At 38.2% G+C, this 15,189-nt stretch overlaps 1 protein-coding gene across 1 annotated transcript in view; it reads left to right on the top strand.

Moving 5' to 3' along the window:
• Window positions 1-14,569, top strand: part of ORC5 (origin recognition complex subunit 5) — a 67,364-nt gene extending 52,795 nt beyond the window's left edge. Inside the window, exons 13-14 of the mRNA XM_009946453.2 lie at window positions 10,274-10,386; window positions 14,017-14,569. Of these exons, the coding sequence (XP_009944755.1) occupies window positions 10,274-10,386; window positions 14,017-14,062 (159 nt within the window). The 3' untranslated portion in view covers window positions 14,063-14,569. The remainder of the gene's footprint in view (window positions 1-10,273; window positions 10,387-14,016) is intronic.
• The last annotated feature ends 620 nt before the right edge of the window (window positions 14,570-15,189 follow it).

Here is a 15,189-nt window from a genome sequence, read left to right on the forward strand (position 1 = left end):
CCTTTGAAGAGACAACATATTGGGCCAGGAGAGGATCTTTGTTTTGTACCAGTATGATATGCTTTTGTACTGTAGTGCTTGATACAAGTTTTTTCTATTTTTGCTTTCATTACTATTTATTCCTATCATGGATCCACTAAAATGTGCAGTTTTATGTAATCACAATGAGTATGGTGTTGATTGCAGTCTCCTGCAATGAGTGGTTGGGATGCAGTGCAGTACTGTGGAGAGCCTGTAGAGATTTGGTTTAGTAATCTCAACATACAAAATAAATGTATCTTTAAATTGTCATTTTTCAGAGCAGACTCCCTCTCTGTACTACACTGAATTTTACCATTTGTCTAGCCTTGTGGTTAAAATGTCTGATTTTTGTATTTCAGAAGTATTTGGGTCAAATCTTCCTGGAGTGGTTGTTTTAATTAAAAATCCTTAATATCTTCTTTCTTTATACAAGATTTGGATCAATATTCTTTTAACACTTCTTAATTATCATAATCATCCAAAAATAGGCTGCAGTTAAGACACTTCAAAAATCTTTTTCTTTCTTGGAGAAAGTAAGGTAGTTTAGTCTTAGAAGATACTCTCAAACATCTGATTATGAGAAATCTCCTTTAATTTCGTGATTTCTGCTTATGGCATATACAGAGTTGTGATTTTTGTCCTCAGGACAGGTGAGAAATCCCAATTGCTTTAATTATTTTTTTAATACAAAATTATATTTGCAAACAAAACACCTTCATATAGCAGTAGAAGGCTAGTAACTCTGTACACAGTTCTGTATTTTACTGAGATAGCATTAAAAATGAAGGAGCCTTCTGTAAATGTATCAAATTCTATCAGTATCGCAGACACTTGGTAGTATTTTTAGGGTTATGTTTTTCTGTTGTTGATAGAACTTGTCTTGCAATATCTAGAAATGCTGCCATTGTGGGACAGAAGTGTTATAAATGGACAAAAAAACAGGTGAAAATTTTCTAGATTTGGGGATTTAAGGTTATATGTTTGGTCAGTTGCACAAAGGTTTGCTTCTGGAAAACAATTTTTGTGTCACCTTCTTCATTTTCTAAAAAACACTTGGGACCTGAGACCTCTGATGCAGAAATGAATTGGGGGGGGGGAAGGGGGAGGTGGCAGAAGGATACTTCTGTTGGCTAGCTATTGCCTGTGCCTTGAAAAATAGCCAGCCTTTGTCTGGTGTCCGCTTTATGAAGCTACCTGACTTAAGTAATCAAATTAACTGTAAACATCATTCCCCAAGTGTTTCTTTGACCATCTGTTACCATCTTCAGTTGCTCTGATTTTGAAATAGAAGTGAACTTGAAATAGAAGTTGAGTTTGAAATTACCTGTCTGTAACTTGTATCTGTAGTCCTCCTACTTAGGAGTGCCTTTCCCAGGTTGTTATGGAGTAAATTAGATGCACGTGTCTCCAACAGATTGCAAGTACATTCAAGCCTTGGTTTTGTGTGTTTTGGAGGATCAAAATAAACTCCCTGTGATTAGTTCCAGGGGTCTTAACAAATTACTGAAAAGATTTTGAAATATGTCGTCATGTACCAAAAATAATTTGATCCTCTCGGAAAATACCACATTAAGCAAATTTGTAGTGTGCATTTCAGGGCATTATGAACTGCTTTAGTTGATCCTCAAAGTGAGGGAACTGGCTTGGAAACACTGATTTATCCATGCATCAGTCTGTAGAGTTTTTTATATTTTTTTTTTAAAAAAAAATGATGAGCAGAGTGGGGCGAAGATTGTTGTGAATTGCACTTTATTTTCCTTTTGCTCCTTAGGCAAATTGATTAATGCCAAAGTAAATGTGCTCAGAGGAAAAAAAAGGTCTTTTTCCTAGTTTCTATATTGAATAAAAATAATGAGGAGAAAGCATATTCATTAGTACTTTGAAAAATTCCTTTAATAATAGTTCCAAAATTAATAAAATATTGAACTGCTTTTAAAAAGTGATGTTACTGTAATAGTGAGTAGGCAGGGCTAATCTATGCAAATGCTTTTGAGATACTGATAAGTTTTCCAGAAGATGGTGGGGGAAGCTGGATTTTCATCCTCTTTCTTCCGCACCCCCCCCCCCCGCCTTTTTTCTTTTTGTTTAAAGACCGCAGAATATGGAGAGAATACTGTAATAACAGTGAGAGCGCCCTTGCAGACACCCAAGAGAAGGGTGAAGGGGAAGCACAAAGTGGCAAGTTGTAGAAGAGGTAGATGATATACTTTACCTTTAGTGAATGCACTGTAACAGCCACATTGTCAGACCAGAAGTGGGCTTACCACCTGTTTTCTTCTTATAAGACAGGGAAACAATCTGACTACTTCCAGTTAATATCAAACATTCAGGAAAAATATAAGACAGGCAAGCAGAGGATGAGTTTAGTCTGATATATGTTACAGCTTCTTATTACCTATGGCTTATATGCTTGCGACAGAGTTGGTTCTTTGCATTTAACAGCCTGTGGTTCTGTTTCCTTCCATGAATGTGTCCAGTTGCTTTCTTAACTCCATAAAACGCTCTACTGCCACACTGAATTTTCAGTGGCAAACTATGTCACAGGTTAACTACAAATTTGGATGAAGAAATACCTCCTTCTGGGTTTCTTGTTTGTGTTTTTAAATTGCCTTTGTAGTTTCTTGGATTTTGTTTCAGTGTCCCAGTTTTAAAAAACAACGGGGTTTTTTGGAAAGAACTGGGTTTTGGAAGAGAAAGTGCAAGGACTAAAGATAATAAGAAAGTACAGAGGAGAGATGAATGGGTGCTGCACTGATAAGTCAAGATTTGCAGCTAGTCAGAGTCACTGAACAAAAAAAACCCTAGAAGACAGGCTGCTAATTGAAGAGAGTGGATTCTAAATTACGAATATGAATACTAGGGCAAGGTGAGGAAGTGTGTCCTCAAAGGAAGAAAATACATTTACTTCACTTGATTGAAGAGAAAAGCCCCAAAGAAGCCAATTGCAGGAGAACATGCTAGAAATAAGGCAGCTTATAGTATCCAGAAAGGTGTTCTGTGGGCAGAAAGACAGGAGAGGGTGAGATGGTGCAGAAAGGGAGGAGGGGAAAAGGAAAAAGGCAATAGATTCACACTTAGGCCTTGAATAAGTCTATGAAATTGGCAACATCTTTTGTCAAATAATATTTAGTGTAAACGGGACACAAAAAGTAAGACTGAGTGATGTAAGACAGATGAGGTCAACGCAAATTATACAGTGGGGAAAATACCATATGAGAGTTCTTATGACCTTTATAGTAGAAACTGAAAGAATTTTGCAGTGTACAATTCAAGGTTGTACGCCTTGGGCTTAGTAAACTTTTCTGCTATGAATGTATGCAAGAAATATCTTCAGGGTGGTGAGTATGATACAGACTGAGTGGGTTTAACAGCGTGAAATTCAAGGTCATATACTTGAGGGTAAATAAACATTTCTTCTAAAAACAGAGAGATAGTCTTTTAGAAACTGAAGGAGGAGGAGGAGGAAGTTTTGGCTGTCTAAAGAAATGACTGAGCCACCAATATGATGAAGCTTTGAAAAAGCCAAAAGGGTTGCTTGTTTAGATCTGTAAATCACATCATTTGCCTTGAGTGAAGTGATGTCAGAGGAGACAGTGAAGACAGAGATGCAGAGTAACAAATATAGAAAGATTTCATTAAAATATAAAGTGTATTTAAAGAAATAGGTCTTGAATAAGATTGCCTTGGAAACTGAAGCAAGTTTTCCTATCTGTGTATCAATAGGATTCTGAAAAAGTCTTCTATGGGAGTCATTGTGCCGGACGGAAAAAACTTCTTGGTTTTATGATAAAATTTAGTGCATTCATGAAAAAGTTTGTATGACGTGGTAGCTTCAGTGATACGGACTGATCTCAGTCCAGTAAATCCTTTATTGTACTCAAGACTGAAAACAGGCATGTTGCATGGTATTTCTTGGGGGAAATTGTGATACAAATCTCCTTCCCTGCCATACTGTCATGAGTGCTTCCTGGTAACAGCTAAACATCCTAAACATGATGATAGAACAAATATTTTTAAATCCTTAAATGGGTATAAAAAATAAAAAAAGATGTTAGCCTAAGCAACGTCATTTTTTAAAGGATGAATGGTAGCAGTAGTAGTCAGTGGATTTCCTTCCCCACGTAACCCTGTGCCCCATAGTAATTAAACATTTAGTGAATATAATGCTATCACATCTGGAATTTGTGTCTTGAAAGTTTGTTCAAGTTAGTAATTGGTATTAAATTCTGTCTGACCCAATCTGATGAAGTCTTCTGGTAAAGTGTTGTCAACCTGCTGATGAGATATGCAGAAATTACTTAGAAGTTGGGAAGTGTGGTGTATACTACTGCAGTATAAAGAAATAACATACAAGGTCCTGGAGAGTCAACACAAACTAGTGAAGTAATAGGTATGTGAGAGAAACGCAAAAAAAATAACTAATATGGGACAAAGACACCAAATGCAAACAGCATGTCCAGAGGAGGGCCACGAAGATGATCGGGGGCTGGAGCACCTCCCCTGTGAGGACAGGCTGAGAGAGTTGGGGTTGTTCAGCCTGCAGAACAGAAGGCTCCGGAGAGACCTTATAGCAGCCTTCCAGTACTTAAAGGGGGCCTGCAGGAAAGGTGGGGAGGGACTCTTGTTCAGGGAGTGCAGTGATAGGACGAGGGGTAACGGTTTCAAACTGAGGTGGTAGGTTTAGATTAGATATTAGGAAGAAGTTCTTTACTGTGAGCGTGGTGAGGCACTGGCACAGGCTGCCCAGAGAAGCTGTGGCTGCCCCCTCCCTGGCAGTGCTCAAGGCCAGGTTGGATGGGGCTTTGAGCAACCTGGTCTAGTGGAAGGTGTCGCTGCCCATGGCGGGGGGATTGGAACTAGATGATCATTAATGTCCCTTCCAACCCAAACCATTCTGTGATTCTATAATTCATAGACTTAAAAGGCTGGCAAAGCAAACAGGGTCACTATTTGCCATGATCTGTAGCATCTGATACGACCGCCTATGTGCGCGTTGCCAAAGTGAGGGGCACGGAGTGCTGTCTGTGGAGCACTGCCGAGGCTGTGGCTGGGATACCTCTGTCTGTTGTTGGCTCTGTTAATGTCAAAAACATTTTGACTGCATTCATAAGGTAAGTTTAAAAAAAGAATTGGATTAATTTAAGCTGTGAAAAAAGTAAAATATCTAGCTGAAGCGTATAGTAATGAATACTTTAACTGCTCACTGGAAGGCCATAAGCGATTTGGAGGGATGTCCCTTCTGTTGTATTTTTTTTCATGCATTAAAAGCCTTGCACAAAACATAATTCAGAATCAAAACCTGATTGCTGAAATCTAAGTGTTCAGAAAAGTGTTGATTTATTTTTAATAATTTTATAAAAACAGTTTTGATCAATTGCTGGCTTAAATATATATAATTGTAATGTCCCATTGTTACTTTTCTAGATGAGCTTTTCTAACAAGGCTGACATACTGAGCATACTCCAGCTATAATTTTGATTGAAATAGTTTTGAGCAGGTTCTTTTTACGCTCACATAATTTGTACTAGGGTCATTGAATTTAACTCCAGGAGACTATTGCGGTAGTCATTTTGACTGAAATGTGTTTTCTAAATGGCATCTGGTTTTCAAACTGTCTTGTTGCATAGCAGTGGTATTAGCGTGTGCATGAATGTAACTCTTGGCAGCAGTGGGGTTTGAACAAGTGCAGCGAGCTGCATGTTTGCTTTGAGAGCCCTGTGGTGATGGCGCTGCAAAGCAATAGGGTGTGTATAAGAAAGAATATAGTACCGTTGTCTGATGGTACTGAATAAGGGGAGTGATGAACTTCTTGGTTGGTTCGAGGTTCAGAATCAAACAGCTGCAGGTGAAAGTAAGCCAGACTGAAGAGTCACAATTAACATTGCATCTTGGGCAAGATAATTGAAGCTAATAGACTGTGGAGGTGAAAAATACCTCGCAGATCATCTAGTATGTCTTTGCCAGTTTGAAATTGTTCCTGCTAGTGTCTTTCATTAATATTTTTCTAGTCCAGTTTAAAATGTACCACTTGGTGAGGTTTCAGTCACATCTCTGAGGAAACAATGCTTTTTTTTTTTTTCCTCACCCCCACAGTGTAATTTTCTCTGTTTAGTTTTATCCTTTGGATTTGAGATGTCACACACTTTGTCCAGACTCTTTCCTATGATAGTTAGTCATTGCTTAGCCAAACTACCCATGTGTTTCCCTGTATCCCAGGTCCTAATTCTGTTCATGTTTTGCACCTCTTTGAATGTGTTCTGGCTTCTCGTGGTGTCCTCGGGAAGAGTCTGGCCTTTCTCAGCAGACAGCCCTCACTTCTGGAATCCTTCTGGCTTCCATGCAGCCCTGTGTTGACAAAGCCTGTCTTTGTGCCTGCTTGGGGGATGATGCAAGGCCCATCTGTTAATCCAGGCTGATAGGAAAAAAGCAGCCTTTAAGGATGGCTTGTGGGTTGCTTATTTTTTCCAGAGATTTCAGTGTCCATATTTGACCAGTGAATCTCCAGAAGCAATCCGTGTGGTCATTTCCTACTGGCAGCAACTCTCTGTCCTGCTTTTCTGATTATTCTGACCTTGCATCCAAGCTTTCAGTGGCAGGTTTCTCACACAAATGTATTTCAAAGAAAGTTCAGTCATGGCTTATTTTTAATCGTACTGGTGACACCTGTTCCTTCACATCTTTGAGATCAGTAACTTTTCTTCAGATATTCTTGTTACTGTCGAAAATTCCATTTGCTTATTAACTTTTGCTGATGTTAAATAATTACCAGATCTAACTTTAATTTTATGAATAGCTTTAGAGTATTTCTTCCAACTGTAATTTCTTTTGTTCAAAAGATTCTCAATAAATATTCTTTCTTATGTCACCCACACAGTTTTCCTGGCTTGTTTCTAGTCTGTTCTTGCCAGATGTTTTTCCCCAAGTTTTTGTGATAATGAAATGGAGCCACTGTACCCACAGTATTAAAAAAAAAAAAAAGCTTTGAAAAGCTTTTTTTTTTCTAAGAAGCACAATTAGTTTTACATTGCATTCATGTTTTTTGCAACTGTTTCAAAATGTATCTTAATTTACTAACAGATTGCTTCCGAAGTTTTACAACACCTGAACTTTCGCAGTAGTAACATATTTTTCTAATGTTTGTTATAGGTGGCACTTAAGAGTTAACAGAACATGGTGATTTTTAAAATTTTGCTACAAATACACTGTCTTAAACACAGTTATTCTGCTGTATTCTGCTTTACCAGGAAAATGCCCTAAGTAGACAGAGAGAGAGACACTGTTTATAGGAATGTAATTTTATGCACAATAGCTCAGCTCCAGAAGCAGTTAGAATGCAAGTTAGATCTGGTAAAGATTTAATACCATACAGAGCTTTTTATTCCATCCTCCACTACCCCCACCCCAGTTAGCTGTTAGATATTCTGCAAAGAGGTGCTCAAACCTCTTGTGGCCAGAGGGAATTGAACCTTCTGTGTCCTAGAAGACTTCTTAACCGTTTGGTGAAGACAGTAATTTTTACTAGTTGGGGCTAGACAGTTAGGTTCAGCACAAAAAAATTGAGGAACTAAATAATTCCACATCTGCCACAACTGAATTTTTTCTTCTAACAAATAAATTTATTGCAAAAAATATGTATGTTGCCCAATTCTGTGTCTGACTCATCGGCAGGAGAATCCTGCTATATTGTATAAAGCAGAAAAAAAAATTAGGAAGTTGTTAACTTTGGGGTGATAAAACTCGCTTGCTGGTTTTGATTCTCCGTGAATCGGTTGAAAAAGCTGTGCAAACAGAGCTCCAGGCTGCTGCCCCCTCAGCATGCAGGCTTTTGGATTTGTCCTTTGGAGATCTCTGCCCTTTACCATGTACAAGCTAGGCATCTGTAACTAGGTTTTGAATTCTGCTCCAGAGACTCACAAGGTAGGTATTTTGTGGCAGTTCTCTCTACTTCTGTCTTCTTAAGCAATCTCAGGATCAAGGGCTCACTGTTTCAGCACTTGCTTCCCTGGGATGACATTTTTATTAAGCTAAATAAATAGATGATTTGTGAAAGAAATGAGTAAAGGGTTGCAGTTTGCTAAGTAAGTTTATGTTACTGTGATGATCAATTACTTCATTTTTCTTGTAATATTGTGTATTTGGTCTTTAGAGTTAATGCGATGTGTCAAAAACAGTAATGAAGCTTAGTGTCTGATGCTATTTCTGCTTTGTGGAGTCAGTCTTTAGTAAGGAATTGTATGTTGCAGACCTTATGTTGTGCACACAGCATTTGGTGCTAGCTGGAAAAGAAAATGGTTACGTTTTGTTGTTAGAAGTATTGCTGGAGCATCTGTAATGCAGCAGAAAGGTCACTTCTACAGCCCACATAAAACTGAGACAGGTCCAACTCCAAACTATCTAGGCTTCTGCTGTGCTCATTGGGAGCTTTTAGGAGCCTCCTGCCATTCCTTCATTGGTGATTTCTGAATGTGAGGCCAGCTGCAAGTATGTATTGCCGAAGCGATTTGCCAGTAACGGTGCACTGGGGTGTAAAATAGCAATTGTTACAGCAAATTACTCCATAACGCTTCTTCACCGACTGAATAAGGACTTTGTTGAATGAAGAATGTAGGAAAATGTGCTTTCAAACTCATGAGAATTTTAAGAAAATAAACATTAACTAGTTTGAGGTTGATCCCAATTCAGTGATATGTTCAAAGCAATTAATGAACTGGATTTTGAGCCATTTACCATATACTGAGTTTCATTTTAAATGCTGTCAATGCTAGCAATTTGTAAATCATGTGCTACTCCTTAATGTAATTTATAGATCTCTATTAAGTAAATGGAATTTGTCTTTGTAAATATGGGTAGGCCAGTATTCCTTAACCAAACTCCAAAGACTTTGCAGAGTGATGGCATCCGAACTATTTTTGTCTATTGCCATATAAAAGAAAGTTTAAGAACAGGCTGTTATAAAAATTGCCTCATTCTTGGTGACCGTAATTTTTTCTATTCTCCACAGGTAGGTGTCATTTTTTAATAGTATGTCCACTTAAGGGAAAACTTTAATAATTATTCCTACCTCCTGCAAGCACTGCCACAAATCTGAAGACCAAGTTAACTTTCAGCAAAGGAGTGAGGTTATTACTGAGTTAGGATTTTTTATTTTTGATTGATACTGGTAGGAACTTTATGCTGCTTTTTATAGCAGCATGCTTCCTTGAAGCTTTGAACTGACACTGTCTTTCCTGATAAATTTATTCTTCAGAAATTCCTTACTGTGCTCTTATCATTACACAGAGGTAGGTCATGGTTGGCTGGGGTTTTTTGTTGTTGTTGGGGTTTGGTTTTGTTTTGTTTTTTTAAAGTAAAGCTGTGGCCAGATACCAGTTCTCTGTAAAATGTAACCTTGTTACCTTGAATTGCCAGTGCCATCTATAGCAAAGGCCAGGGAAAATTTTGCTTGTTTTCTGCTTTTAGCTCTCTCTTTCCCCTGGGAGCTAAGAGGAGGTAGGGAGGCAGTGGAATCACCACAAAGTTGTTTTTCTAACTGAGCTAGAGCAGACTGGCTGCACTCAGTGGTGATATCCTGGATTGTACTTTAGTGATGCCACAGTCATCATTTGGAAGAACAAAGATAGTGAAAAATATGCTGGTACATTGCTATTTTGGTAAAATAATCAATGGCTCTGTAGAGACACTGTGTGTGTGTTTGTAGGCAAATTTCTCTCCTTTCAGGCCCTGTTCTTTTTAAGCACACAATCTCCAGCCTTTCCTTTCCAACCTTCAAATTCTTTTTTGTCTGGAGTAGAGTGATAGATCCATCTGTTCAAAATGTGGTATGAGCTGGCACAGGAATATCCAACTTTGAATGTGAAAGTTCAAGAGGAGATCTTTGGGTATAAAGGGAAGAGAATCAAAGTCTTCCCTGGCTGTCAGGCAGAGATTTGGAAAATGTTCAGCTCATGCCCAGAGTTCCTAGTCCCTGCATCACCTTTCTCTCTCTGATCAAAACTTCAGGATAACTCTTGATAGGAAGGATGGAGAGTTTAGCCTGTGTCTCTCGCTGCCTGAGATGAAAATTTAATGGGGAAAATGTGTATACGTTCCTGGGTTTGCTAGGTGCAGAGCTGCATGAAAATCGGTGACCAAGCATGAGTGACTTTCCGGAGAAATATGGGAATGATGCCAAATGGGGGAAAAAAAAATATTTGGCCACTGTTATTCACGTTAACAAAAATGACTAACGTTTAGTGATGTCTGTTGTTTGTAGATCACCTCTCTTGTGACTCTCCAGCTGTTATCTGTTGTTGGCCATAATGACCAGCTTGATGGACCACGATATAAATGTATTGTATCTCTGGACTTCATCAGAGCTGTTGCCCGGTGAGCCTATTAGAGTTCCTTTATTGTTGTATGTGCTGACTTGTAAGAGACTTCAAACCCAGTATTTGCTCAGTCTATAGCTCTGCAGACCAGAATAGAAATCTATGCATATTTTCTAAGAATGAGTGAATGAGTCATCTTACTTATGAGGAGTGTTGAACTTGAGGTAAGTATAGTCCAATCCTGTTTTGAAAAAATATTTGTTACAGTGGCAGTATGTGTTACAGTAATATACTGTCTTGGTGCTCAATAAAGGTCAGGGACTTCATTTGAAAATACTGGTCTAAAATGTCAGTCCATTTCATTACCAAAAGGCACATGATGGTATTTGAATCTGAAGCGATACTTAGTTCTTAATAGTGTCTGTTGTATGTATGATATAAAGACTACGTAGGTTATAAGAATTCTTCCACATAGTCTGTCTTGTGTGATCTGTGGTTGATACAAATCAATTCAATAAATGAATGTAGGTACCTAAATGGCTCTGTTCGTTTAGAACCTTCAGTTTTGGAGTCTGAGAACAGTGCCAGATCCATCAGGAGAAATGGTGATAAATTACAGACAGAAATGCATGCAGTAGATAGGCAACAGTCAAGCCTATCTCTTGTTTTTATGAAATGCCAACAGCATGACCTCGCAGCTGTTGCTGCAGCCAGCTTATTAGCAGGTCTTGGATAAAGAATCTATAGCCAGAACAGGGCCCAGAAATGACATGTGGTGAAAAGGAGGAGTAACGTTCTCGAGGCCAGCTCTTCTCTGTAGTGTAGACAGTATCCTATAACCTCAGAGCACATGTTGCTCTCCTGAGCTATTAAATGTCCAATAGCCTTGTCAGTAAAACCCAAACACACTCATTTCAATTTGAAGTTGGACAGGCCATAGAATGAAACTTCATCTCGTTCAGGCCTGGCCGGACCACGCTGCCAGGACCTCCCTGGCTTCGCTATGTCAATTTGCTATTCCCAGCAATAAAGTCACTTGTGAGTGATGCCCTGAAAAAGCTCCCACTGATACCAAGTACAGCAGACCATCTGCTCAGCAACATGGATCATTGTGTATACAAACGTCCCCAAGTTCTTGTCTCTGTGCTAGCTCCTGCAGTGAATAGAGACTAGTTTATAAACTCCGTGCTGACTGAGGGTCCTTGAATTAAGATAGTTGAAATAACGGCCCTCTCATTGCAACTTTAACAGCCTTAGAAGTTTCATTGACTCCGTTAAAGTTGCTGGCAGGTAGACATGGCCAGAAAACAGGCTGAAAACTTGTGCTATGCAGCTCACACTTACTGGAGAAAGTAGTTGTCAGAGACGCTATCAGTTCAAACCTCAGTGCGTGCTATAGTGCTTTGGCTTCCTTTCCTTTAGGTCGGATGTGTGTGTGTGTGTGTATGTGTGTGTATATATATATATATATAAAAAAAACCCCACTGTCTATATATATCCTGCCTGACTTTTCCTACATGTTATGAGGAAAAAAGGTTCTTTTTCCCCCTCCAAGTAGTTTGGAAGTGTTTATATGTTGCCTACATAGGGCCATTTAAATGACCTGTCAGATTTTAAAGTTGGCCTGTTCTACTTTTCTTCTGTTCTCCTCCTTTTCTTTTTGTATTGTTCCTTTGTTACACTTCTTTTGTGAACTATCTTTTCCAGCCCACAGTCTTTTTTAGATCCTTAAGGAGGATGATCCATAAAGATACATGCTTTCATGAACTCATGATAAATGGGCTTCCCCTTGTCTTGATGGGGCTAGCTACAGGGTGAAGACATGATGATCTGTGCTTTAAGAAATTTTGTTTTCTAGCTGTGCAATAGTCTTGCAGTTGCCTGGAGCTTTTAACCACTTGTGGGAGAGGTTATATTTATTGCAGAGAAGGAACTACTTTGCCATTTCAACAAAAATACACATCAAGCAAGCAGCCAGTCTCCTGATTCTTTTTTCTTTGTTACTATAATAGTACCAAAATAAGTTTCTTAGTCACTAAAATCTTCAGATACCTCAGCCTCGTTACCACCTCAGCCTTGCTACTCTCATATTTCCTGATTTAAGGCTGAAGAGTGCAGAGTGGGACAGAAAATGATGCGCTCTCCCTCCCAACCCCCATTCAAGCTGTTCAGATTGTCAGTTCATTTTCTGTATTTTTTTAAGCAAAAGTGATGCTTGCATTTAAAAAAAGAAAACCACAACAACAAACCCACCTGTTTTTGGAAAAGAAAGTTAAAAAAACTGGTGTCTCTTCCTGGTGGCTTTTAGTGTGATAACTGCTGGCCATGCACCGTCTCTCTCTTTAGTACCACAGACCTCATGTCTGGCTCTGTTCTGTTGCATATATTCAGTCTTTGCAGAGATATTCCCATGCTTTTTACCATGTAGTATCTACAGGTTAGACATTCGTTTGTTAGAAATTTTTACTTTCTGTTTTAAGAATTTCAGACCTAAGTTCATAAATTTTCTCTAGCTGAAGTAGGGATCTCCTAATGTTTGTTGAATGGAATGGATCGTTTCATGTAGTCTCTAATGAACATGGTTGTTACAACAGGACAATTGTGTTTCATTTAGTTGATAAGGTCAGCATTTGTTAGAGTGTGTGATTTTGTTTCTGTGAAAAGCCGTGTAACTAAAGCACTTTTCTTGAGTGACACAATGTCATGCAAGTCTAATAGTGGTAGTTAATTTCCTTAATTTTGTCACTGGATTATTAAGTAGCCTCAAACACGGTATGTCTTATTATGTATCTTGGTGATTTCTGAACTTTTTCTCTGCCCAATATGATGTTTTATAGAAACTTTTTGAAAAGTGGGTTACAGGATGATGCGTGAACAGAGAATATTAAATGATTGTAGTCTAACAAAGAAGACATTCAGCCAGTTAATCTCACTTAGCATTGTGAGTGGTTATTTTTGCATCATTAAATGCTTCTTAAAAAGAACTTTTAATTTTATGCTTGTCATTATATGCAGTAATTTACATTATTTATTCAAACAGTAAACCCCGAAGTCTGAGTGTTAGATTGTATAGCAGAATGAGTTTAGAGACAAAAAAATAATTATATGTTTTATTCTACTGCTGTTTCATTCTGCCATCAAAGTACAAAAGTATACATTAAAATCTTCTATCCCATTGGGTGGCATTCTTGAATTTTTTGAATTTAGCTATGAACATGGGTCAACTAGTGTCAAGACTGAAAGAACGCAGGCTGCAAATGGGTACAGATGAAGTAGTTACATAGTACATGCTAAAACAGGTGGTTTGGAAGATGAACAGAACATTCAGTAGCATAAAAGATTGCTTCTTTGCGTCACCAACTAGAGTATCGTGTTTACCATATGAAAATATAATCTTATTAATTTTGATATATTTTTGCTGTTTAATGATCAGGTAAGGATCTTCCAGTTTTTACTGGAAAGCTGCTTTATTTCTTTTTCAGAATCTTACAAAGTTTAAATAATCAGAAGACAGGTACTGTAAATAATACTAGAAGTTAAAAACTTAGTTCATCCCTGATTGCATTTCTTTTCAGGATGTTGCTTGATTTTGATTGTGCAGAATGTCCCACATGTGCTGTCTCCAAACAGGTTAAAGTCTTAGCACTGCTAAGATGATTGCTCTAATATACTGTGTTTTTGTTTACAGGACCGTGAACTTCGACATAATAAAGTACTTGTACGATTTCTTGTGAAAACAAGCTTCACAGCCATATGGACACTGTGACAATGACTAAGGCAAGCTGTGTTCATCTCTCTACTTAGCTGGCCAGAAAGAAGAGTATTTTGGCTCTTTTGGATTTGTCCAAACAGGTGCTGGCCCAGCATGGAACCTGATGAAAATACTCTGATTGGTCTGGGTGGATCTGAGCAGAGGACTATTTACCAGGGACCCTGGAGTATTTGGAAGCAATGTGTTAATTATAAACAGCAGGGTTTGAGCACAATCTGTTCTACTCTTAATGATGTTATCTTAACACTGAAATTGCCTCAAACCCATTTACTTAGGACTGCATTTTGCTCTATGAACTCTCCCCAGTGCTTTGAACATGGCAGCAGCCCTTGTTTGTATGCCCAGTCTTTTCACTTCCTCTCCACAGGAATCTTTGCAATTGCCTGCCAAAGCAGCTTTTCCTGAGGCCACCATTTTAGAAGAGTGGAGTAGCAAAATATAATAAACATAAGAACATATTTAAAATCAAGCTGGCGTAAATCTATCTTTCTCTTCAGTCATATGTAGGCAGACTGTTACACTGTTATATGGAGATCACGATGACAGGAAACTCCCAATTAATCACCATACTATCTTTTTTCAGACCATTCATAAATGTTGACTATGAATCTATTTTTACAAAGCTTTATTTTAGGAAAAAAAAAAAAATCATTATTTCTTAAAGTTCTGTCCCGGTGTCAAACTTGAAAGGTTTTGTTTTTCTTTAAATGTTTTATAGTCCTTTTACGCTCATCCAGTTGTATTAAGTGCTAATTATAATGCCGTTTTGAATGAACGTACTTTAAGATACACGCTGTGTAATGGCTTTTGTAAGTGTCCTGTAGAGGAGGACTCTTCTGCTCTTCCATTAGAAAGGGGGAAATCCAACAGGTGACAGTATTCCTGCAGCAGTTCCCCAAAAGAGGCAGAATAGTGAATAATCAATGTGATGTTATAATGTTAAACTTTTTCTTTGGAAATACATGATGGAATACACTACAATTACATTTGTCTCCAGTTTGCAAGTAGAGGATTCCCAACTGCTGCTACCTTTATGGGGTATTAAAATCCCCTAGTCCATTTTGGGACTATTGTCATGAATCTGAAGAT

Source organism: Leptosomus discolor, chromosome 1 (assembly GCF_034619465.1).
Source record: "Leptosomus discolor isolate bLepDis1 chromosome 1, bLepDis1.hap2, whole genome shotgun sequence".
NCBI lineage: Eukaryota > Metazoa > Chordata > Aves > Leptosomiformes > Leptosomidae > Leptosomus > Leptosomus discolor.